This window comes from Phacochoerus africanus, chromosome 2 (assembly GCF_016906955.1).
Source record: "Phacochoerus africanus isolate WHEZ1 chromosome 2, ROS_Pafr_v1, whole genome shotgun sequence".
Taxonomy (NCBI): Eukaryota; Metazoa; Chordata; class Mammalia; order Artiodactyla; family Suidae; genus Phacochoerus; species Phacochoerus africanus.
This window is the reverse complement of record NC_062545.1, coordinates 6,313,610-6,340,833: the sequence shown is the minus strand read 5'-3', so window position 1 is coordinate 6,340,833 and position 27,224 is coordinate 6,313,610. Positions and strand designations below refer to the sequence as shown.

The 27,224-nt window shown below is 42.8% G+C and overlaps 1 protein-coding gene across 3 annotated transcripts in view; it reads right to left on the bottom strand.

Annotated features, from left to right (window-relative positions):
- The window catches only part of PRKN (parkin RBR E3 ubiquitin protein ligase), a 1,272,474-nt gene that overhangs the window by 417,769 nt on the left and 827,481 nt on the right, over positions 1 to 27,224 (bottom strand). For all 3 annotated transcript variants that reach the window (XM_047769780.1, XM_047769781.1, XM_047769779.1), the window contains exon 7: positions 19,551 to 19,687. In XM_047769780.1, the coding sequence (XP_047625736.1) occupies positions 19,551 to 19,687 (137 nt within the window). The remainder of the gene's footprint in view (positions 1 to 19,550; positions 19,688 to 27,224) is intronic.

Below are 27,224 nucleotides of genomic sequence, written 5' to 3'. Positions count from 1 at the left end.
ATGCTGAAGCATATTTCATAGGCACCTGGAAAGCAACTGCAAATGTTTCTCTTATATTTAAAGTCCTTAAGAAAAGAAAGGCTTCATTGCTAAGCTCTGACAAACATGCTGCCTACCAGCACGCTGGATTCCTTCGCAAATACACAATTCACAATTAAAAGCAATTTTGTAAAATGCACACTATTTCCCCAAGAGACCAGAATGCCTTGGAGTAGTTAAATATGTAATTGGGTAATTTTCTGAAATGCTTATTATTTACTCGAGTCTCATTTCGGTCTCTCTGGTAAACAGAATATTCTCATTAATGGTTATTATTCTTCCCCCCCCCAACCAAGAGCTTCTGCAATTGTCAGTGTTCCTCTCACTTTCCCATAAACCCATCATATGACTCGGCGTGTGCATCCCTGAGCTCCCCGTGCAAGGCTCCTTAGACAGCAAGGGGGGGCCTCCTTTTCCCTGAACTGGGGTTTTCTGGACTTTAGGCGCAGTGGAAAATGATTAACAGGACTTTGACGCTGCCTCTCGACTTAGGCTGTGTCTTAGCTGGTTGAAAATCTTATTATCAGCTTTACAGCTGCTTTTCTACCTTGATTTATTCTTCTTTGTTGGATCAGAAGGAAGAATGGCAAAATTGCAACCTAGAGGTTTGCTTTGCAGAACAAAGTTTGAATTTAGCTGTTGTTGATTTACATCCGGGGTACTCTACTTAGCATGTAAGTACAGTTAAGCACACTTTATAGGTAATCACTCCTTCTGCGGATCTGAAGGTAGTGACAGAAGCTATGCATAGCCTAGAATAATACCCAGTTCCTGAAACAGTACCTTCTAAAGAGGTATATCAGGTAAATAAACACTGATGGTGGTGGTGCTATTTCATCCACAAGAAACCTTTCTCCTTCTGAACCAGCATCTCTTGCTACGTGCTTAGGTATATCCGAATGATAAAAACTCACCAAGACCACAAGTGAATACTGGAAAGTCAACAGTCTCTAACTGAAATGAGCACGTTCAAATTAAAATGAGGAAGAAATCCAAAGGAAAAATTGCTCTGAGTTCTTTCAGAGGGTAAAGTGCCCCCAAATTCTTTTACTTTAGGTCCTACTAAAATTATTCCATAGCACAGTGTCTTAGTAGCAACAAACTCAAGTTTCCCCTCTATGTCAATTCTGCAGGGCAATTAAAATTTAGTCTTTTCCATTTTTAAATTATGCTATTCTCACTGACAATTTAAAGTGTAGAGTTATTTTACTCTTCAAAAAATGTAATATAAAGAAAACTAAACCATTTCAAACAAAATCTCTGCCATGACTTTAAAGACTGCAGACTTTGGAGTTCCCCATTGTGGCTCAATGGTTACCGAATCCAACGAGGAACCATGAGGTTTCAGGTTTGACCTCTGGGCTTGCTCAGTGGGTTAAGGATCCGGCGTTGCCGTGGGCTGTGGTGTAGATTGCAGATGAGGCTCGGATCCCACGTTGCTGTGGCTCTGGCGTAGGCTGGCAGCTACAGCTCAGGTTAGACCCCTAGCCTGGGAATCTCCATATGCCATGGGAGCGGCCCTAGAAAAGGCAAAAAGACAATAATAATAATAATAATAAAGATTGCAGGCTTTCTATTTTGCCTGATGTGATCTTGGTAAATATTGACCCAGGACCCCCAGTTAATATAACAAGAACAACTTACACACTGTTTCTGTCTGCACCTTTCTTTCTGTACAAGAGCACTCTGGTAAGCCATACGGACAACCCACCCCCATGGTTCCATGGGACACAGTTTGAGAACCACTGATCTAAAGACACTACACAGAGGGTGAGATGTTATATCTTGCATAATATTGGAAGATTGCTTTCTTCATCGATTTGTGTTTTTTTTTACTCTAATACATTTCATAGAATTAAAAGGAACTCTTGGTTTAGGGGCCAACAGTCAAGGATTTAGCATTTTTGAGGTTGGAAGGGAGCCTGGAAATGAAATAAATACCATGAATAAAAGAGTGGAGAAGAAAAATAAGCTTTGGAGATAGGCAGGCTTGTGTTTGAATTCAGCTTTTGAGAGCCTTGGTTTCTCACTTGCTGAATAGGATTATTAATAAAGACCACACAGAATCATCATGAGCCTGAAATACGGTTACATCTACACAAGGCTTACAAGTAAGTGATTCAACCATAAATTAACAAGGTGTTGATTTAATGGTAGAGTTAGGACTAGGTCTCAGGGATTCTAGTTCAGCACTATTTCCACAACGGTGGTCTAATTTGGAAAACAGATTCTAGTTAACGAATTACAACGTCTTACTGGAGGACCCAAAGAACACATTTGAAGCCAACTGTTGCCATTTCCCTTAGAAGAATTAGCACGGTGGGAAAAAAAAAAAAAAAAAACTCTTGGAGACAAAGCTGTGTACGTTAACCACTGTATTTCTGATGAACCTCTAAGGACAAAACAGAGAATCTACTTATAAATTCTAACATGATAGAAGAGTGAACACTGCTAGGAGTCATTCGCTTTTAGGCTATTAGAATATTTAATTATTTAAATTATGACAGTCATAAAGTTGTCTGTTTGGGGGGCTTGGGAGTGAAGAAAGGTGGGGTGCTCTGACCTTTGTGTCCCTGTAGGTGACACCCCCACTCCCCCCACCACGAATATAGCAGTAGAGCGACTGCGTTGTCTCTGTCTTTGGTGGTGGCATTCCTGAAAGTTACATGTACATCTAAAATGTGTTTTTTAATTGTGTCAAAATGTTATAGGTTTTATCACATACTTTTTAAGTGACTAGAAGAATGGATAGAGGGATGGTGAGGTTTTTCAAACCAAGTCTGTCTATTTAATTTATAATTGTGGTGGCAGGCATGGCTTATGTTTAAAAATACACATAAAGTATTTATATGGTACTTGAGTATGGCTGGTACTTGAAATACCTGAACACTAAAATGGGCTCCTAAGGGAAGCTGGGGTATTTCTGCAGAGGTAGAGGGCTTAAAACAAGCTGATTTAAAACAGCAAATTTTTTTCCCTGTTTTGGATGCATCTGAAATATACCCGAAATAGGTTAAAACTGAAAATATCAGAGTATGTCTCAAATAGTAGGAAAGTATTGTTTTCTGAATTTTTTTTCAGTTACATAAGTGTGCATAATTTATATATGTAAGTACTATAATGTAAAATGTATTTTTTTTTCTGTGGGTAGTGGTCAAACTCTCTGAAATCCACTGTATAAATCAGTGCTCCACAAAATTTTGGTTGGGAACCTCTATCACTAAGAAAACAAAACCTGAATATGAATCCCAATATTAATTTACAACTACTGCTACCATTTTACATACTTTTAAACAAACACACAAAGTAAAGGGTGATATAAAAAGTACACAGGGGCTGTAAAATTTTTTGTCCTGCATCACAAAGTAGGTTATTTCTTTTAGCGTACCGCTCGATTTCTTTGGAATAATGGGATTTAAACATCAGACCACTATTGGCTCAATATTCGTCTTGATTATAATCCAAAAGCACTTAGGGGAAATTACTCATCACTCACTGGTCTATGCCGAATACAAACTTTTTGATGGAAGTCTTAAAAGTTACACTAATAACTAGTAGAAGAGCACCCTGATGCTCTGAGAAACAGAAGAGAAATAATAAATGGTGGTGGCCTTGGTAATATAACTTTTATATTCCTTCATGTGTCTGCTTTACAAAAGAGTACTTTGGAGATTCTGGTTATATAGAGTGAATCCATTTTAATAATTTTAAAAAGAACATTCAGGTGTAAATTTTCCAGAATTTTTTTACGGGATTATATTTATGTAATGTCATTTATATATCATTTATACATGTTAATTCCTGATTTGTAGGAATTATTTCCATTAATTGTTAATAGGTAAAATTACATTTTTACCGTTTAGCCATGAAATTTTTTCTTTTTTTTTTTTTTTTGCTTCTTAGGGCTGCACTTGTAGCATATAGAAATTCCCATGCTAGGGGTAGAACTGGAGCACCAACTGCTAGCCACGGCCGCAGCAATGCTGGATCTGAGCTGCATTTGCAAACTACACCACAGTTCACAGCAACGCCAGATCCTTAACCCACTGAGGGAGGCCAGGGATTGAACCGCATCCTCATGGATACTAGTTGGATTCATTTCCAATGTGCCACAACAGGAACTCCTTGCCATGAAATCTTTTTTTTTGTGTGTCTTTGTAAGGGCTGTACCTGTGGCATGTGGGGGTTCCCATGCTGGGGGCTGAATCGGAGCTGTGGCCACAGCAACACCAGATCCAAGCCGTGTCTGTGGCCTATACCACAGCTCATGGCAATGTCGGATCCTCAACCCAGTGAGCGAGGCCAGAGATGGAACCTTCGTCCTGACAGATAAACTAGTCAGATTCATTTCCACTGAGCCACGAAGGGAACTCCCATGAAATCTTAATTAAATCCAAGTTGCACCTTCAAGTTTCCTGCTAGACAAACGTGTCTAGAAAATCTGAAATCAGGGCCTACAATTAGTGGAGACAGGGAAGCTGTCACTATGGAACACCGATTGTGTATCAGGGAGTGTTTCAGTCAGTTTTGCATACAATCTGATGTAATTCTGCGTTAAAACTTATGTTCATTTTAAATGAGAAAATCAGCTCAGCATCCGGCAGTGCAGGTCTGAAACTGGATCAGCGCCATCTGACTGCAGAGTCAGCACTTGGCCCAGGACCCCCGAGTCATGGATAGGCAACCCGTCTACCGACCTGGAAGCTGAGCTCCCCCGCATTCCAAGGAAAACCTTTTGACACAGACTGCCAGCTGTCTATCTAAACTCTGCTCTGTACCTTGATATTTCTCCAGACTTCTTTTTCCAGGCTCCCCGGCCACGTACAAGGCCGAAGGGCCCTGTGTTGGCCAACGAAGGGAGAGGTAGGCACCGTTGCCAGGGTGGGGCTGCTCAGAAAGGGGCATGCCTCTATCACCTTTTCCCCTCCATCAGCTAGACCCTGGCCGTGGAGGTCAGTCTGACCGTGAACGGAGCCATGCGTCCTAGCGGGAGGGCAGAACCGGGAGACAGAAGCAGGGCTTTGAAGAAAAGCACCCCCCTGACACACTGCCCACCTACCCACCCCCTGACTCCACCCCTGCCCTGGGCAGGAACTGAAGTGCTTTTGTGTGTCTGCTCTAACCTTTGGACCACAATATGCGGGAGAGTTTCCTTTAGGGGCCTGGGTTGCTGACAATCCCTGTGGAGGCACAAGGATGAGGACAGGCCGGCAAGTGCCATCCTAACCAGCTCCACCTCCGAGGTGCTTATTGGGTTTTTACTGTTACAGAGGATGGAGGAGTTGGTTCAGAGGATCCTCCCTGACACGTTCCCTAGTGAGCCCAGATTTTAACAGGCAGGTAATTGGCCCAGTTTTCTGCATTCCTTAGGCTACCTGGTGCTGCTACCTGGGAAACCAGCTGACACTGAGTAGGGGTGGGGGTGGGGGTGGGGGTGGGGGTGGGAGAAGGATGAAGAACAAGTCGTATCCTAGGACCGGGATACGGGGTTCATGTTCAGCGGCCCTTCTCTGGTTTTGGGGGTGCCAAATATTAGAAAACCATTTCAGAACCTAGGAGGTGGCTATTACGGATGGAATTTTGTCCCTCAAAAATTCATATATTGAAGGCTCAGCCCACACACAGTACCGATGTATATTCAAAGATGGGACCCTGAAGAAGCAACTACGTTCAAATGAGACTGTCAGGGTGGGCTCTAGTCTCATGTGACAAGTGTCCTCATAGGCAGAGGAGAGGAGCAGACACAGAGAGACCCCAGGGCTGCACACACAGTGAGTCAACCAGGCGAAGGGGCAGCATGAGCACAGCCAGCCCCGAGCCAAGGGGAACTTTCTCCAAGGAAACCAAGCCTGCCAGCACTTGACCTTGAGGGCCAGCCTCTTCTTATGCATGAGACAGTAAGGTTCTGTTGCATAAGCCACCCGGTCTGTTGTATTGTGTTATGGCAGCCCTGGCCAACCAGTACAGGGGCCAAGGACAAAAGCATTCTTCCACGTGAGCCACAGGAAAGGGCTCTGACGGGCAGCAGGAGGGGGAGAGAACAGAGTTTTGAACCAAGTCAGACAGAATGATTCCACTTCTTTGAACACTATTTCCACCCCCCCACCCCCACCCCACGCTCTTTCAGTGGTTCCAGGGTTTTTCATACACTGTTTCCCTTTATAGAAACATAATTCCAAGACAGATGATTTCTTGCAAAGCCTTGAAAAGCAGAAAACCTAAGCGATATTAATTTCCCCAACTCCTAAGGGGACTCAGTAATAGAGCATGTAAGATGACTAAACGATGGTCAGGTTTTACTCGATTCAGATACTTCATCGTTCTTTCCATCTTGACATTAAAATATGAAACCACTCCTCCTCCTGCTAAATCGGTCTGCATTTAAAACATTAAATTGGTTCACTGTCCTCCTTCGGAACCAAGTGATATAAACGCTCATGAATATGTAAATCAACCCCTCTAAGCACATTATTAATTATTTCAAAGAGAGTTGGAGGTCACCAGCTCACGGCAATTTCTATGCAGGAAGTCTCATTAATACAAGACATCGTACAGGAAGGGAGAAAAAAGTTTTCTCACTCTGTGTGTGTGTGTGTGTTCAGTGGCCAAGGGAACACAGAACGAAACACAGCCTCGGCAGGCACTGAATACAGCCTGTGGATGAGGATGGGGACGGAGAAGTAATGAAGGGAAAAAGTAGGACAATTTTTTTAAAAAGCAGCATCTGGGAGTTTCCCTCGTGGCCGAGCGGTGAAGGCCTTGGCATTGCCACTGCTGAGCCTCGGGTTACTGCGATGGCTCAGGTTTGATGCCTGCCCCAGAGACTTCCACGTGCCCGCTGGTGTGGCCAAAAGCAAATGAATACAAAAGTCAAAACCAAATGAGTACAAAAGCCAAAACCAAATGAATACAAAAGCAACAACAGTCCAAGTCAGGAAATGCAGAGCTAAAATCTAAAGCGCAAATAAACTTAAATTTTCTTGACCACAAATGGCCCCCATTCTTTCAGAATAAAGTTGGGACGAGTCCAGAAACCAGTGGTTCAGGAAGACAGAGCACCTTTCTTGCTTCCTGAGATGCGGGCCAGAGGACCCAGTGGGTCTGGCCCACTGCGGCTGCCACACTCCACGCTGCCCGAGTCTCTGGGGCAGCCCGGCTGCTGTGTAGGAGGCGCTCAGCGACACAAGGGCTCTGATGCAAAAACAATGGGTCAGCGTCAGTGGAAGCGCCAAAAAATTAAAGGCAAAGCGGTCGATGAGTGATGCCTAGAATCACCCGTGAATGAAGGAGAATGTTCAACACAGTTAGTGGGCCGTGCTTTTAAAAACCCCTAATCAACTCTAATAAGACTCTTATTTTCACCAAATTGTGTTTTTTTTTTTTTTTTTTTTTAATGGCTGCACCCACCGCACATGGAAGTTCCTGGGCCAGGGACTGAATCTGAGCCATAGCTGTGAGCCTTAACCCACTGCGCTGGGGCCTGGGATTGAACCCACACCTCCACAGAGAACTGAGCCACTATAGTCAGATCTTTAACCCACTGTGCCATAGCAGGAATGCCCAGACTGTGATAAAATTGACCTTGACCAAGTAACTATCTAGGGATTCCTACTCTAGTTCACTGCGTCTGATTGTGAGCTCAAAACTCAGCTGCTGAAAAGGCGAATAAAACACTCTTTCCCCACATGGCAGCATCTGAGAGGAGGGAGGTAAACACAGGCAAAGCTATTCTCTAATGTGATGAACAAAATATGTACAACAAAGATAACAATGAAAATTCCGACTATTGGAGTACTTTGCACACTTGCTCAGAGTTTTCTGACAAGGGGTATGGCTGGATTGAGATGGCCTCAAGCAAGCATCAGCTTGAAAGTTAAAAGCGGGCAAATGTCCGTATTATTTAGAAATGTATATGCCAAAGTGGTGATGCTATGAGGAAAAGCAAGGTAACGAATATCACAAAAGTCAAGATAATAGTGGCATTGAGGGGAGAGGGAGGAGGCGGTGATGGAGGAGGCCCAGGGAGGGTTCTGGGCTGCTGGGGAGACCGCTTTTCTTGATCTGGGAGGTGGTAACAAAAGTTCTGTGTAACTGTGCAAATCTGCGCAACAATCCGAGGGTGTTTAAACACTGTTGTGTGGGCACGACATGCCTCATAGTAGATTTAGGAATACATCGGGCCCCTTAAAGTGACATACCTAAAGGCCAGTGGGTGTTCTGCTGCCTGTGGTTATAGCCCTTCCAGACTCAGGAGAGCACCCTCTATACTGAAAATGCCAAGTGCACAGACTCTAGAATCACGCCGACTGCTGAGAAGGCCAGGGAGAGGACTCTGGATGTGTACATTTTTATAAAAAGAAGAAGAACGCCCCCAAACAGGTGTTTTGAACAACTCCTGTAGCTATCTTAAGCACTTAAAAGTATCGGTCTATAAATTTCTGGACAAATGGTTTACCTTTGCCCTTGAAAACAATGTTCTTCAGAGTTCCGGGCAGAAGTCTGTGGAAAGAAATTGTATTTGTTTCCCTGTTAGCTATTCAAGGCATCCCCACCGTTTCGTTTCTTTTCTTCTTTTCCTTTTCTTTTCACTTCCCTTTCCTTTCCTCCCCTTTTTCTTTTCTATTTTTTTTTCTTTGTCTTTTTTAGGGCTGCACCTGTGGCATATGGAAGTTCCCAGGCTAGGGGTTGAACTGGAACTACAGCTGCCAGCCACAGCAACACAGGATGTGAGCTTCGTCATGGCAACGCCGGGTCCTCAACCCACTGAGGGATACCAGTTGGGTTCACTACCCCTGCGCCACAACGGGGACTCCCCTGTTTTCTTAAAAACATCATTTTATTTTTAATCACTTAATTGGATGCAAGAGAAGAAGATGAAAGGCAGTTTGGAAAGCAGAAGCCTAAACAATTAAGAATCAGGCATCAGAGGTGCAATTTTCTGGGACGCGGGGCTCCTCTGAAAGGGAGAAACACTGCTATTGGTAGCACTTCAAACAGGCGCATAGAGTCCTTTCACTTGTAAACACTAAAGGCACAGGCGAGCCTCAAACAAGTGTGCAAGCCCCGTGTCCCCTCTGAAGCAGACTTAGACAAAGGCAGCACTTCCGAGGCCACAGGGGACTGCACAGAGAGGGCCTGTCGATCTGGCTCAAATGGGCTCCTGGACGCCATCAATTCTGTCCTACAGCTCTTTTGCTGGTCCTTGTCCATGTACCAGTCGCTCCTGATAATGAAGCTACTTGATGGAGTGTTGTGCCTTTTGTAGGCGGGGAGAGGAAGCTGCAAAGCCAGTCAATAAATTTTTTGGGCACCATCCTCTCCACCAGGGCGAGAGGTTGCTGTGTGCCCTCAGCCCTGTCTGCTTTTCTTCCTGGGCACAGAGCCAGGCTGTGTGCCCAGCTCCCTGACACACTCCCTCCGCGCCCCCCACCCCCCGTGGCTGGGTGGAGCCCTGAGGCTAGGTTCTGGAATGAGGAACGAGGCAAGATGTGCTGGGCTCCATTTCCAGGCCTGGTCTCTAAACCCCCAGAACGATCCAGAAGGAGCTCCTGCTCCCTCTTAGTCTGCAGCCGGCCTGGGTGAAGAGAGTCCAGTGGGGACCCCCAGGCTGCTGAGGAGGCAGAACCACTAAGTGGCAGAAAGCTGAGTCCCTGTGTGATGGTGTGTGGCAGAGGCCTCACAGCCAACCCACATGGGACCCTGACACAGGGGACAATAAGCCTTGATTCCGTGATTTCAGTGATGCTTTTGTTAGGGAAGTTAGACTGGCTTTACACTGCCTCATACACCCAAGTCAAAGGAAAACCACCCAAACTGCTAAACCATCCCGCAGCAATAAAACAAAGAGTTTAGTATTATTACCCTTAGAAAAATAGGAAGTTTGATTGAATTTCCATTACTTTTGAGGCTGAAAGAACATTGGCTTTGGACTGCAAGCTCATCAGCTGTTTGAAGCCTGGTGCTGCCATTTCCATGGTGGCTGCTATAATTTTTCACGATCTGGGTGCTAGGAGAATAGAACTGTGTACTTCAGAGACAGACAGACACAAGAAGTATGTGTGCAGGAGCAGGTTTCTAGGCAGTTTGTCAATATTTTAAAACGAATAATATAAATTGCCAAACTGATTTTCAGAGATACTTGAATTTATATTTTTTTTACCTGTATTGAATATGTACCTATCACATTATATTTTACGCTTTAAATGAGCAATTATTTAGTAACTAACTATACTGAACTTTCAAGATATGTACTGACCATGAGCACATCTTTCTTGGTGATCTTTCTTTTAATACCTTTCCCTAATTTTCCATGTGGCTATGGAAATTACAGTGACTTGGGTTTTTTTTTTGGTGTGCATTTGGGAATGCAATGTGCAAGAGCCGAAATAATTTTTTATGTTGGATTTTATCTTTAGCCTCCCACAGAGCTGTCTCAAAACCAGTCTGACTGACTCTCCAGACATCAAGAACATCTCTGTTTCTCAAAAGGACCAGAATCTTCTGCCTTGTGTTTGATGTCACTGACGGAGTTTGATCTAGGACACTAGATGACTGTATTTGGTGAGTGGAGACATGACATAGAAAGGAAACGTCAGAGTCCCCATCGTGGCTCAGCAGAAACGAATCTAATTAGCATCCCTGAGGACACCGGTTCGATCCTTGGCCTCGCTCGGTGGGTTAAGGATCCGATGTTGTCATGACCTGTGGTGTGGGTTGCAGATGTGGCTCGGATCTGGCATGGCTGTGGCTGTGGTGTGGGCTGGTGGCTACAGCTCCGATTGAACCCCTAGCCTGGGAACTTCCATATGCTGCAGGTGCAAGCTTAAAAAGACAAAGAAAGAAAGAAAAAAAAAAAGAAAAAAGAAAATGTCATTTTCTGTTGTATGGAAATGAGAATTGTATAAAAAGTGACCTGGGAGAAGAGCTAAAAGAAAAGTGAAGCATTGAAAGCAGAGGTAGGGGTAAGTTTGATGGCACGAGTGGCAAGGCCTATGACTTTTTTTCCCTTCTTTTTATGGCAGTACCTGCAGCACATGGAAGTTCCTGGGCTAGGAGTCAATTGGCACTGCTGTGGCAACAGCCACAGCAACATGGGATCCGAGCTGCATCTGCGACTTACATAGCAGCTTGCTGCAATGCTGTGTCTTTAACCCACCGAGCAAGGTCAGGGATCAAAACCTGCGTCCAAATGGATACTAGCTGGGTTCTTAACCCACTGAGCCATAACAGGAACTCTGCAATGGCATGTTATCAGGGGGTGGGAACTCCTTCCTCAGACACCTCAAGGCAACCCGAATCTGTGTTCCCAGGACCCATGATGGACTAGAGTGAACGCACTCTGCATTGTCTTCATCATGTAAGTTCCAGAGTTGGACACTCTCAAGTAAATCTCCCCAAACGCCTGAAGCCCCGCCGAGACGTGTGAGGGCCGCTCGGTGTCAGGAGCCGATGCACGAAATGCTTCTGCATTTCCAATTCATCCTTAGCATGGAACGTAGCGACAGTGGGTAAGGGGAAAAGACAGCAAATATTTCAAAATAACTATGGGGTTGTCTCCAAAGCTCTTCACTTCATGCACGAATTTGTCAGGGGCTCTGGAAACAGGCCACTTGGCTGTGTTTGCCCATCTTATTTTTCACCTCCATCAACATTTATTGAAAAACCTGTGCTTGTTAGCAAGGCAAATTACTCATGGACAAAATAGATAAGGGCAGAGGGAGTGTATTTGTGCTTATTAATGCTACACTCTGCCCCGGAAAATACCTTGCTGCTGCTGGAGTTCCTGGTGTGGCTCTGCGGGTTATGAACGCAACTAGTATCCATACGGGTGTGAGTTCGATCCCTGGCCTCGCTCAGGGGGTTAAGGATCCAGCGTTGGGGTGAACTGTGGTGTAGGTTGCGTTGCTATGGCTGTGGCTGAGGCCGGCAGCCACAGTTCTGATTTCACCCCTAGCCTGGGAACCTCCATATGCCTCAGGTGTGGCCCTAAAAAGACAAAATATATACAGCTTGTAGAATGCTTACCCCTGTAGTAGTTCTCAAACTTTTAAACCTGAGGCCTTCAACAAATACAGAGGGCTGCCCCCAGAGGTCCTCATTTAATTGGACTCAGGCAAGGCCTGGGTATTGGGACTTTTAGAAATTGCCATATTACTGAAGGCGCATTGCGGGTTGAGAACCACTGCCCAGCGAGAAGCAGGGCGGTGGGGGCCGAGGGAGCAGGGAGCTGTGAAGCAACCACACCTGGGCTGAAATCTCAGCTCCACCCTTCCTGACCATGAAGCTCAAATGCTGCTAACCCTTTACTTATCCCTATGAAAAAGAGGAATAATCTAAAATATGGCACAGATGAACAGGCTATAAAACAGAAACGGACTCACAGACCTAGAGAACAGATTTGTGGTTGCAAGGGGGAGGAGGGGGGAAGTGGGACGGACGGGGAGTTTGGGGTTCGTAGATGCAAACTATTCCATTTCGAATGGATAAGCAATGAGGTCCTGCTGTACAGCCCAGGAACTATATCCAGTCTCTTTGGATAGAACCTGATGGAAGATAACATAAGAAAAGGAATGCATAGATATATATGCGTATACACACACACACACATAACTGGGTCACTTTACTGTATGGCAAAAATTGGCATAACATTGGAAATCAACTACATTTTAACCAAAAATATATTAAAAATACGAATAATTCCTACTTTTTAAGTTTGCTGCTGGTTTAAATATGGGAAAAGGGCCAAAAAATTAGATACCCTTCCCTTGACTTTCTTTTCCATAGGACTTTTAGAGGCTTTGTACTTTGCTGTTTACAGGCTTATCTGCTCCTAAAGAGATTAAGAGCATGCGTTCTAGAGCCAGCCAGTTGAAGAGCAACTCTGTTACGTCCAGCTGTAATACCATATGCAATTTAATTAAATTCTGTGAGCCTCTAGTGCGTCATCTATAAAATGGGAAGAATGACAACATCCATTCTAATAGGGCTTTGTGGGGGCTCAATGGATGCCTGCATGTAAGCATCCCAGGGGTACCTTATATTCGGTAAGGAAGGTACTCGGCAATGGCTCTCATCAGATGGCTCATTTTTACTCGCAGGGAAGTAAAGTTCAGCATAACAAAATTTCTGGTCAAATGAGGAGCTCACACGAAGGAAGCCAGGTTTGTCCTTGAAAGGCGTTTTGAGCCAGTTTTAATTGTTCATCATGATAATTATGCCAGTGGAAAAGGTTGGTTCATCACTGACTAGTCATACCTTGAAGAATGCGTGTGTCTAAAATTGAGCTTTGAAGCTTTTAGCTTAAGGGGGTTGAAAGAGATCTGAAAGACTAGGTTTGGAAAAGAGAGCATCTTATATTTTGGGGGTAAGAGGTATTGGACATTTATATAGAAATGGTGAATTTTTACGGACACGGCAAGAAATTTGGTATGGGAGTCATATAGCAATAGAAATACATGCTATATCTAGCTCTTTTGTGGCTTCTGTGGAGCCAGTGTAATTTGAAAAAGAAAGGGCTAATTCTACTTAGTCTCTTTTTTTTTTGATATATATTTAATTGTCCCAGAAAACTGATCTCAGGCTTTTTTCTTTTTTCTCTCTTTCTCATAATGTCACTATTCAAACACTAATGAATGGTTTGCTTCCTGGGCTCTGGAGGTGATAAATAATGGATTTTGAGGTAAGTACTGTTTTGTATGGATGTGAGGAAGTGTGAAGATTAAATAGCTGCATTTATCACACAGTGAGCATGTCCTTCCTCTCCTGTCCCCCCGATAGCCCAGCAGAATAACCCTTTCTAGTTGGTGAGCATCAGAACGTCCTTTGGCCTAGGCCAAAGTAGGAATGCAACCACCAATCCCATCCCAAGATTTCTTTACCGGTGAGTCTCCCATTTATAGCTCCATGCGAACCCTGTGGTTAGAAAAGCGAAGGAGTGGATTCGAGCTGTGGGTTCCATTGCAAGAGTATCCATGGCTCGTGGTTAGACGTGGACTGCATCCTTGAAAGGAAGTGATGGCTTGAGAAATAAATGCCCCTTGCTTTAATTCAAACTAATTTTGAATTAAGATTTTGAGTCTTGCTGGAATACTTCAGGTCCCACAAAGCTGCCTTTCAATACATTCTTAGTGCCTTTATGGAATTTACCATCATTTTTGCTTTTCATCATATTACATTTTATTTATAAGATTCACAGGTGTTATTAAGTCATATAACCTTTTCATTAGTCCCACTGAGGGGGACTACCACGGAAATGATACAGCAATCAATCAATTCTTGTTTCTGATAGTCTGCTGTTTCCACCGATAGTTCGAAAAGCTTTGATTTTCTATTTCTGCTAAATTCCTCCTTTCTGTGTCTGCTTCTGTGCTGTATGAGTCAAAGGCAAAGTCAAGAAAACCAAGGGGAAAAGAGGGCCAGCTACCTGGAGAGGTGAATGATGCTTGATAATCAGGTGCTTTGTGCATTGAGTTGCAGGAAACACCAACCTACCTTTAAAGACTTCTAAATACATATTCCTCTATCAATATACATACCTCTGCACAAGTACATTCTATATCCTGGGAATATATGCTTATGTAACAACTGAAATAACAAAAGCCGGTATTCATTGTGCACTCATTATCTTCAGCACTTAACCTCAAGGCGCTTTAGGTGGCATTATGTTAACTCATCCACATACCAACATATGTGATAGGTGCTATTGTATTATTCCCATTTTACCTTAAAGCGAAACCGAGGCACACTGAGGTCAGGTGACGTGTCCTGCATTACAAAGGTAGGGAGTCTCAGAGCCAGCGTTTGAACTTGGCTTCCTGCGTGTTCTGTGTACACCCACAAATGATTCATTGGTGTATGGGGGAGGGTAATATGAAGGCTTACACATGTATTATGTGAAATCAATTAAGCTTCACTGAGACAACGCACAGGCAGATACTGATTCTTCTCATATGCTGGTTTGCCCGTCAGAGAACCATGTGTCAAGAATTGCAAAGGGAGCATCCTGAGGAGACAGGGAAGTCCCGCACACAGACTCCTACTGAGGGGGGCCTCTCCTGGCGGTTCCTTTTTGCAGAAGATGCCATGTGCTTGGAAAAGAGAATCAGGAAGACATTCTCTCCTATTAACCAGCTCTGTTAAAGTACATAAGTGACTGAAAAACATTCAAGTTTCCCACAAAGATACCATTAATTAAAGATGGTACTAACCCAGTAGGCACAAGCCCCCAAAGAGTAGACAGGGGTCCTTGACCTTGAGAGGTACAGTCCACCTCACCCTGTGGGCATGATGGGCCCCAAGATACCACCTGAGGAAGGTGTGAGGCCATTGTGCTCAGCAGGACGGGCAAAAACTAAGCAAGCGATAAACGAAAAGAATGTCTGGGTTGAGCAAGCATTCAAGCCAATCCGGTTCGCTTTTGACAACAGCAAAAAGCTAGAATAACATTCGAAAATCTTTTTTCACATGATCTGTGAAACATAATTTGAAGTTAGGATGAAAAAAAGAAGGCTAAAATAATACATGACACACGGCACTGTGACAAGCTGCTCTGTATTTTGTTATGAGTGAGTACTTTTGAAGATACATATTAAAATATTGCCGAGGATAGGAGGAAGCAAGTAGTGGCATGAATGATGCAGTGTCGAAGGGCTAGCGCTCAGGTCACTGACGGGTCCGCTGTTTCTAACCTGTCTCAGCCTGTGGTTATTTGCTACGGTTCTCTTTTAATAACCAAATACACAAACACGTAGCTTTCTGCCTCTTGTTAAACATTAAAGAGGTGTCAGAGAAGATATCTTCTCCATAGTAAGTGGCATTTTAAAAAAATGAAAGCAAGATTTTATGGACTATTATTTGTCAATAACCAGTCATGAAGTAGGTACAGTCACCTAAAATAACTGAAAGGATTCCAAAGAAAACAAAGTAGCATATTTAAAATGCTACTGCCCATCCACTGTTAAACTGGAACTCCGGAGGGTATCAGGTTCTCAGGATGCCATCAGCACCGTCAGCATAGAAAACATTAAATGGTATTTAAAAGGCCACTAAACTGTAGGAGAATCCATATAATGCACTTCAGTGAGATAGCTCTTGACCATGCAAATCTTTTGTTTCACATAGTGGCTGTTAGTTCGTTCTTGTGGTATAAGGAACTAGCCAAATTGAAGCCAGTTTACACATCTTCTTTATAAAAATATAAGTGATCGAACCTTTTTAACCTGTGAGGAATGGTCAAACTGCCAAAAGTGAGCTAGATAGAACGCACTTTTGAGGAAAAATTTATACAATGTATTTGCTTCACCTACCCATTGAGGAAAAGGTGATGTATTTATTTATTTATTTAGTGTTTTCAGAGCCGCAACTGTGGCATATGGAGGTTCCCAGGCTACGGGCCAAATGGGAGCTGCAGCTGCCGGCCTATACCACAGCCACGCCAGATCTGACCACAGCTCACCACAATGCCGCATCCTTAACACACTGAGCAAGGCCAGGGATCGAACCTGTGCCCTCCTGGATGCTAGTCAGATTCGTTTCTGCTGAGCCACAATGGGAGCTCCCCAAAAGGTGATGTTTTTAAAATGATGGAGAAAAAGAAATGTAAAAGGATCTTAAACTTATGAAAAGATACCCAACCTTGTTCAAAAAAGGAAAAAATATAAGTGGAAATACCATTTTTCAAATATAAGATTGGAAAAACAGTCTTAAAGCTTTGCAGCTAGTCTGTGGATGAGGCAGCGGAGAACCTGCTGCTTTTACAAGTCAAAGATGGAAGGACTGTTGGGAGGGGGCTTTGGAAACAATTAGTAAAAATAAATACATATTTCCCTTTGACATAACCCCACTTCTAGGAATTTATCTCAATGACACTCTCACAGAACTATGAAAAGATGTGCAAATACAAGTCTAGTAGTTGTACCAATGCTTGTAATAAAAAAATGAAAACCAAGTATTAACTAATAAGGGAAAAGTATATCCACATAATGGAATTCAATGATGCTAATTTTTTAACGGAGAAAATATCCATATATTACTAGGGCGCAAGCTCCAGAAAATATAATGTAGAATAAATAAAAAGCAAGCTGGAGAAAGATATGCACAGTATTCTACTTCTTACTTAAGGGAATGATGCAAATCTCCATCAATATTGCATCGTCTATAATTTGTTTACATTTTTTAAAATGGGAGATTTTTCAAATAAAGTCTTACCTATATAGGAGAAAAGGAGTATTGAAGAGACTGGAAATAAAAGCTCTATTGCTTTGAATATAACTGGTTTCACAGATTTGACTTTGGAATCATGTTAATATTTTTCACAATTATAAAAACAATAGATTTGAAAAGCAATTAGAATATAAAATATGTATGCAGTTGGTGACATAACTATACAGTAACCGGCACATGACTCCATTTCCCTGCAGGATATACTTTAATGGTAAAACAAATGGTAAAAATCTTAACACTGTTTTCAGCAGTCATACTTTGGTGATGGTATTGATATTCTAATACGGATACTATTGTCTGTGTATTGTGAAATAAGACAAATGAGTAATTATGTTAATATCACTTAACAATAAGTTTTTTTGCTAAGAGAAGCGGCAATGGCAGTTATAAGATTAATTACTCTAAGTAAAAACTCCATAGCCTTGAATATGAATTGGAAACGTCAGTATAAATATTGTGGTTTTTATCTTTTTAAAAAACGCATGTTTCAGAGCTCTTGCAACTAACCCTAGAAACAATGACACATCATGCACCAGGACTGTGACTTCTGAATACCATTTCCTATTGTTGAAGGAACCAGAGCGCCCACCTCATGCAATATATACAGAAATTAACTCAAAGTGGATCAGTGACCTAAATATGAATTAAGCCATTAGTAAAAAAATATAGGGATAACTTTACATGACCTCAGATTTGGCAATGGATCCTTAGATTTGACATTGAAAGCATGAGCAACAAAAGGAAAAAATAGATAAATTGGACTTCATCAAAATTAAAAACTTTTGTGTATCAAAGGACATTGCAGAGAATGTGAAAAGACAACTTGTAGAATGGGAGAAATGTTTACAAATCATATAACGGTAAAGGTCTAGTAGAAATAGAAGAAAATAAAGAAGAAGAAATAACTCAATTAAAACTCGACAACAGAAAAACAACCCAGTTAAAAGTGCGCAAAGGGCTTGAATAGATATTTCTCTAAAGAATATACACAAATGGTGGACGAGACTATGAAAAGAAAGTCAACATCATTGGTCATTAAGAAAATGCAAATCAAAACCACAATGAAATGCTATTTCATCCTTAATAAGATGGCTACTTAATAAACAAATACCGAGTATTGGCAAGGATGTGGAAAACTAAGAATCCTTGTCAGTTGTTGATGGGAATGTAAAATGATGAAGCAACTATGGAGATAATCTGGTGACTCCCCAAAAGGTTAAACATAGAATTACCATATGATCCAACAACTGCACTTCATGTATATCCAAGAGAAATGAAAACAAATATCCACACGGAAACAAATATACCAATGCTTACAGCAGCATCATTCCTACCAGCCAAAAAGGTGGAACTAATGCAAATGCCCATCGATGAATGAATGGATAAACAATCAGGGTGTGTCCATGTAATAGCCTATTATTCAGCTAGAAAAATGGCAAAGTACTGACAAATGCCACAACTTGGATGAATGTCAAAAACACCCTAAGCAAATAAAGGCAGACATAAAAGGTCACATATTTTATGATTTCTTTTATATAAACTATCTAGAATAGGCAAGTCCATGGAGACAAACCCCACGCTGCCAGGGGTGGGGTCAAAGGAGAATTGGAACTGATTACTTAATGGATACGCAGTATTATTCTTCAGGGACAAAAAAGTTTTGAAACTAAAACAAGGTGAGTGGTCATTGCATAGCAACATAAATGCACAAAACACCACTGAATTGTACACTTTAAAATGGTTAATTGTATATTATGTGAATTTCATCTCAATAAAAATACATCTGATAATAATAGTGCAAGTAAAGACTTTCCTAACACTGAAAAACATAAAACATTATTTAAACATTAGATATTTCAGCTTTATAGCGTTCTTTTTTCTTTTTAATTTATCCTCTCTCATATATATTGTGTATATGTTCAAAATTTTGAGCAACAGGGGTATACCATTAAAAATTGGATAGGGCTGCTCTGAATCCAGGTACTAATCCATAGTTTTCTGGATGAATAGATAGACATACTTTGTGTACTTTGGCTGAATAATATTTTAAATTTCTTTTTGATGCCTTTATGTAGCTTATACATTTTCTAGTTCAACAGAGCTCCTTCAAACCCTAGTGTTTTATACTGTTTGTGATCCCAACATGCATTGTCTTGCCCAGCAATGATTAAATAGATATCTGAATTTTCCACCCCTCAGTAGGGATTGGGCATATCTAAGATAGTTTTATATCAGTAGTTGTTCTCTTTCTTAATCAGAATTCGAAACGGAGGAGTACGTGGGAGACTTACCCACACAAGGCAGAGAGTAGCCAAGCTGCGGGTCATGGACGAACTGCCGGTCATTGAGCCTCGTCACACAGTACAGGTGGAAACAGTCCAGGCAAATCACGTGGCGGCAGTTGCACTGGAAAACCAGGACGGGGCTCCTGCGTAGGTAAAGAAACACATTTCCTCTAAGGCTGGAAAGGCAACATGTGGTTGGAGAACACTTCCTGGAATCCTGCAGGCTTGCTCAGGGCGCACTCTGTATAAAGATCCGTGCTGCTAAACATGGAGCTTATGTATGTCAACGCTACCTCTTAGAAACTGGAAACAACCTGTGATCCATAAAGAAGACTGATTTTCTTACTGTTATATATTTGTAGGTGACCCTATGTACCAATCAGCTCTTTAAACCCAAGCTCGGATACGAGCTCTTTCTAGAAGCCTTCCTTGCCCCGAATTCCCAGTGATAAACCACATAATCATTTCATCCCTTACGTCTATTTCTATGGCCCATTATCACATCAGAGTGTTGAGGTTTCTCTTCTTCTCGTAGATCGTGATCTCCTTGAAAGTAGCCACTGCGTCTCTTTACGCTGATATTCTCATAGTACTGGGCGTTGTACAGTCTTAAATAGATGTTCCTTAAATATAATTATAATAATGTATAGAATCGGAACTTCCCCAAAGTCAAAAGCTGAATTATCACAAAGTATGTTAAGCATTCTTTCATATTTCACTGGAAATTAGAAAAACAGAATTTAGGAGTTCCCGTTGTGGCGCAATCTGACTAGGAACCATGGGGTTGTGGGTTCCATCCCTCGCTCAGTAGGTTAAGGATCTGGCGTTGCCGTGAGCTGTGGTGTAGGTCGCAGACGTGGCTTGGATCCTGCGTTGCTGTGGCTGTGGTGTAGGCGGGCGGCTATAGCTCCGATTCGACCCTTAGCCTTGAAACCTCCATATGCCGCAGGTGCAGCCCTAACAAACAAGCAAGCAAACAAACAAAAACCTAGAATTTAGAAATAGAAGATCATCTAACAGAGATCCTTCTACAAGATTTTGTCTATTGTGCTACCCCAATCCCACCCAAATATTTAATTTCTTGAACTAAGGGGATTACTAATAAATAAATGTATATTTAAGTACTAAAAATTCTGGACTTCTTAATTCTGGACTTCTTTAAAACACTTCATAGAAAAAAAAATACCTCCTAGATAACCAGGCCATTTTGCTAGTAAATGAACCACACGCATTTGTAACAAAAAGGAGACAAAATGAATGTATTAATTTCAGATCAGCCCCCAGCTGATTTTAATGGTAACAAAGTCTTTGGATCTTAGATGGATAAGCCTATATTCTATGAAATGGTAACCAAACACGAAACATTTTTCATTTCATACCTAATCCTCATCAGATACTAGTCCTTTCTGTAGAAAAACTGATATCAAAAACTAATATTAGTAGTAAGATAATTTCTTAACAATTAAAAGATTTTCAAATTCTGTTTTCCCACATAATTTCAAAGCAATATATAATACAAAATGAAAAGGGAAAAAAATCTTGGTGTTTTAATGTCTTGATCTACAGGGCGCTGGTCAACCCAGCCTGAGTGAAGAGTATCCCTGAGGTTTTTAATGTGCTTCCGTTTCCCGTCTCTGAACCTACTGATGTCCTTTCGGGGCCATTTCTGTTCCCAGGGCCTTTTTCCATTAGGTGTTGACTGTTTTCTGAACTTTCAGCCTCTTCCCTTCTCACATCCCCTTTGAAGACGATAAAATGCAACGCCTTCCTATTTCTATCAGGTGAGTCAGACAAGCACACACACACCTAGTCCCTCTCTGTGACCTGTGGAGCCGCTGCATTTTACCGTCTTCTCTTGGAGCTAAGTTCTGTGACAAATGTTCTTCATTCTGATTTTGGCAACATGGTGACTCAGCCTCTATAGACCTTTAATCCGCTATCAACACATAGAAACACCGGAGAAACTATGAGAACATTTATAAAAATGTTGCTATATATAACAAGGTTTAAAAAGAAAGCTTAGAAATTACCCTGTAGAAGAAATAAAAGAAACTTATATAAAAGCCAAAGTGGTGACTATAGACTGAGGACCCCGTGACAGCGTCTCAGAGAGATGTTAAGATACATGGCGCGTAGCCACAGATCTAGCACATGGGTTCCTTTCCATCCTATTAAAATGAAGGCTAGAAAGCATTGTCTTTCATGTGTCTGGACAACATTTATAGTTTGCCCTTCAGTTAAAATATGGTAAAAGAACTCAGACCATCTAAACAATTCAGAGAACATGAATTGATCTGCTTTATTGATCACATCCTGCTATTTGGAACAGATTAGCAAGAAATGGTAACTGTATTAGAGTCCATGGTGTGTGATAAACTCCTTGCAGATTCAGGGGTCAGCCACATGAGGGAAGGGTTTAGAGGTCTAATGATTGGATGGAAGGACACAGCTAACAGTCGTCATGTGCTCCCCCGACTAAGAGTGAGGTACAAGGTCATCACAGGCTCTCTGGGACCAGAGGCTCTGGTTCCCACAGAGTGAAGCACGTCCTTATGGGGAGACAGGAGGAGCCCTAGTGGAAACCAAGCTACTGTGGCACCAGTTCAGTTCAGCCTCCTCAAACTGGAACACAGGCAGGAAGGGAAATTGACCACACTGCCGGGGTAACTGACCCTAAGCATCGGGAAGAGCCAGAGCTGCTGGGAAGGGAAGAATTCATATGGCATCTAGGTGGTTCCATGGGACATCTCCTGAAATGCCCCTAGGCAAATTTAATGACAAATGGACAGGGCAGCAGTTAGGGCTTAAGAAGTATATGGCGACCAAGACTTGAGACCCTTTAGGATGTATATTTATTATACTTATATACCTGTGCATATATGCATATATAGTATATGTGCATATTCATACATAGAGAGATAGGATACATGTATGTTGATAGAGGCATAGATCATGATATATAAAGGCAGAGATAGCAAATGCACATATTTCACATAGAATTATCAGTTGGATTTCTTGATACAGTTATGAGGTAAAGAGACGGGGACTGGAGCTCACCTTCTCTCATGAAAACAAATAAATTACAACCAACTGCTGGGCAATCTTCAACAAAATAGACTGGAAACCACTAAAAAAGATATCCTATTCCATTAGACAAAGAGGAGGCCACATCCAGACAGTAGGAGGGGCGATTACACAACACAAGCAAACCCCATACCTTCCAGGTGGGCGGCCCACAGACTGGAAGGTAACCATACCACAGAAGCTAACCCGGCGGGGGCGGGGGCAGTTCTGATCCTCGCATCAGGTTCCCAGGCTTGGGCATCTGGCATTGGGAAGAGGAACCCCCGGAGCATTTGGCGTTGAAGGCCAGTGCGGCTTCTGCGCAGGAGCTCCACGGAACTGGGGGAAATGGAGACCCCATTCTTGAAAGGCGCACACAGGCTTTCATGTGCACTGGGTCCCAGGGCAAAGCAGAGACTCCATAGGAATCTGGGTCAGACCTGCCTGTGGTTCCTGGAGGATCTCCTGGGAAAACAGGGGGTGACTGTGGCTCACTGTGGGGGAAGGTCATTGGAGGCGAAGGTCTTAGGAATGGTCATCAGCTTGTGCTCCTCTAGAAGTGGCCATTATGGAAAAATCTGGCCCCACCATCATTACACAGGCTGCCTAAAGACTCTCATCTCACCCAGAGACAAAGGCCCACCCACCGGAGGGGAAGAATCAGCTCCACCTACCAGGGGGCAGGCACCAGTCCCTCTCATCAGGAAGCCTGCAGCAAGCCCCTGAACCAACTTCAGCCACAAGAGAGGCAGACATCAGAAGCAAGAGAGGCTACAACTCTATTGTCTGCAAAAAGGAGACCACACCAAAAATCTACAGAAAATGAAAAGGCCGAGAATTATGACTCAGATAAAGGAGCAAGAAAAAACTCCAGAAAACCGGCTAAGTGATCTGGAGATTACCAACCTCCATGAAAAAGCCTTTAGACTCATGCTAGTGAAGATGACTCAAGATCTTGGAAGTAAGCTGGAGGCAGAGACTGATAAATTACAAGAAACGATGAACAAAGAAATAGAAGATATAAAGATTGAGCAAGCAGAGATGTCAAATACAATAACTGGAATAGTTATGAGGTAAGACTGTTCATCTCTTGAGAATATTCTTAGTATTTACAAAACGTTAGGTGAGTGACACACATGACACCCATTGAAAGGTTTTTTGTTTTTTTTTTCATAGCCAGAGGGACTATACAATTAATTCCCCAAGTGCTAGACAAAAGAGGAAAGGGAGAAATACTAGTATTTGTGAACATCGACTTTGCATGAGGGACCTTGCTAGGAACTTCACGTGCATTGTTTTCCATTTCATTCTCCTAAAATAACCCCCTGGCTCTCCTATTCATCACGCTCCTCTCTCCATCACCAGTCACTCTGTGGTCGTGCTCCTTCCTATATCCTAGCTTATGTCTAATTCCTTTACTCCTAGACTCATGCTCCATGTCATGCATTTCTGCAGTACAATGCATTCCAATATATTTATGTTCAAATCAAACTGCCAAATTTCAAGGTCTAGTTGAAGACTGAGGACCCCCAAGGAACTTTCTCCAGAGCCCGATTCATCACTGATTCTTCCCTTTCTCTTTACCTTTTATCCATAAGGTCTGTCCTCAGTGTGCGTCGGCTATACTTCCACTTTTATTCAAAGTGCACACTGTCCACGTTAAAATGAAGCGTCATGAAAAGACAGAGGCCATTCTTGCTGAACCCTTTGGAGGCCCACACCTAACCATACACAGCACAGAGCACACCACAGTTACATTGTCAGTAGTTACGGATCGTAGCAGGGGACAAATGAATGGAATGTTTTCACTTCATAATCTCTCTGCTCCCATTCATACCTTTTTCACTCAAGTGCGTATTCAGCACCTACTTGGCTAAAGTTGGCACTTAATAAATACTTGTGGAATGTGCACTGAGTGAATGAACAAATACTTTATGGTCAAAATTGGTTTAAGTGCTGGGAAACACACACACACACAATCCCAAGGCACTGCCAGGGGACACAACCTGTGTGTGTGGAACAAGTATTACCAGGAAATACATGTGGTCACCAACTCCGGAGCCACAGAAGTTAGGAAATGAGCGAAGTAGGAGGCAGCTTGGCTCCACTAGGGACCTGAGCTGACTCTGAAGGAAAGGGAGCCTTGACACTGGGCCGCTGGAGAGAAACATGGTGTCTGGGCAAGCGAGGAAAACTTAGACAGAGAGAAGCATTTTTGGAACAGGAAGTATTCAGTGGGGCTGATTGAGAGGATGTATCAGGAAAAGAGTGAGAAGGGGAGAAGGAAAGAGTTGGACACAGAGCAGACTCTGGTCAGGGACTGTGGCGGGGGCGGCGGTGGGGAAGATTCTAGGACACAAACCTGGCAGAAAGCGTCTAGATCACGGGGTTCGCTGGAGACCCCTAAGCCTGGGAGGGAGGGATAGCTCAGTAAGTGTAATTCCGAGGAAAGTTTGGAGGGAAAGAAGTGAGTCGTGGCAAGTCTTTGGAGGTCATGTGGATGCGTCACGCATGAGTTACTAAGGATCTGGACTTTGGGGTGCTGGTGGTTCTAGAAATGGAAATGGAAGATGGCTAAGAGTGACATTTCTGAGGAGGACCTGCCAGACCTGTCTTCTCAGGGGTCTTTTTTCTTTCTGACATTCCTCTGTGCCCTTTGCTTCAACTGGACATAAATGTTAATTGACCAATCTAGAAAATGATTTTACCCCAGTGAGGCAGGTTATATAAGAGCAGTTAGTTAATCAAAGGTTAAATAAAGTTCTCCATCATATGTAAAAGGAATTACAAATGCTGTACTTGATGTCATTGAACAGTTATTTGTGTGGAATGAATTCCCTGCTTTTATTACAGGAGTGATCCAGAGACCTCTTATTCACAAAGTAGTAGGCATAATTGAAGGAGTCTTAGTAAAAAAAAAAAAAATGGCGAGTTATTTACACACATGACACAAAGAATATTTAGTAAAAAAAATGGTGAGTTATTTAGACACATGACACAAAGAATATTTTTCCATTGTAGTATGAACATTTAAACTCTTATAAAATTAGTTCTCTAGTATCCACAAAATGGTATCGATTTTTCATATTTATCTGAAAAAACAGGCAGTTTAATTTGCTCTCTACCTCATTTGTTCTCTCTCTCTCTCTCTCTCTCACACACACACACACACACACACACACACACACACGCATTTGCTCTCCTAACACTCCTTCTCTCTGCCAAAATCAGTCTATTTCTCTGTCTGATTCGTTCCCACACACATATCTTCATTTATACCTATTAAGAGAGGGGCTATGGCTCCAGCTTCTCAACTGAATCTGACATATACTGAATACAATGTGCCAAAGATTTCAAGATCTGTACAGCTAAGGAAGCCAGTCTCAACTCCAAAGTAAATAAAAACCCGCTGGAGTGGGTAGGCAAGGACGCACATAATTGTAGCACAGGGCAGAGTATGTTAAGTTATGCTAGAGACGTAGGGATTTCTATGTGGCCTCCAAGATGTTCCCCAACGAGCCCGCCCTCTGGTCTTTCTGCTTTTGCGTAGTTTCCTTCCACACTATGGGAGCTGACCTGCTTCATCCACAGGGAGATGCAGGAATGCCAATGTGTGACTCCAAGATGAGATCAGAAGAGACACCACAGCTGCCTGTGCTCTCTCCTGGGTCGCCTGTTCTGAGAAACGTGACCAAGTGAACGGCCATGTTGCGAGGACGCTCAAGCAGTCTTCGGAGGAGTCCACACGGCAGGGAAGGGAGGCCTCTTGCCAATGGCCAGCACTGAACTTGGCAGTCACCTAAGTTAACCATCTCCGAAGCAGATTCTCCAGCCTACGACAAGTCCTTAGGTGGCTACAGACCTGGCTGGCATCTTGACTATAACTGCAGGGGATACTCTGAGCAAGAACCACCCAGCCCAATTGCTCCCAAACTCCCTGCCCACTGAAACTGGGCAAGATCACACTTAGTGCTGTCTTAAGCCACTAAGTTTTGGGATATACTTTTTTTTTTTTTTGGCTTTTTGCTTTTTAGGGCCATACTTGCAGCATGTGGAAGTTCCCAGGCGAGAGGTCAGATTGGAGCTGCAGCTGCCAATGCCACAGCCACGCTGGATTTGAGCCTTGTCTGCAACCTACACTGCAGCTCACGGAAACACCGGATCCTTAACCCACTGAGCGAGGCCAGGGATCAAATCCACGTCCTCATGGATACTAGTCAGGTTCTTTACCGCTGAGCCACAATGCGGACTCCTGGGATCTACTTTGTGAGTGTGTGTGCAGCAATATGTAACTAATACAGGCTCAGAAGAGGAAGAGATCATATTAAGATAACGGATCGGAAAAGAATTCATGAAAGTGGTGGCAGGTGAAGGAGGACCAAGATTCCAGTGCCTGGAGACAGAGAAAACATGCCAGGTCAAGAGAAGGGATGGAATCGTAAAGGTACAGAGCATGGAAGGGGGGATGCTGAGCTAGGCAGTGCAGCTGCTTTCTTCATTTACCCCAGCAAAAAGCAAAATTAAATAGAAACGTATAGTTAGGAATAGTGGAATCTTGAAACACAATGAAAAGCAATGAAAATTAGAATAAAAAATGATAAGTATAAAATCATCAAA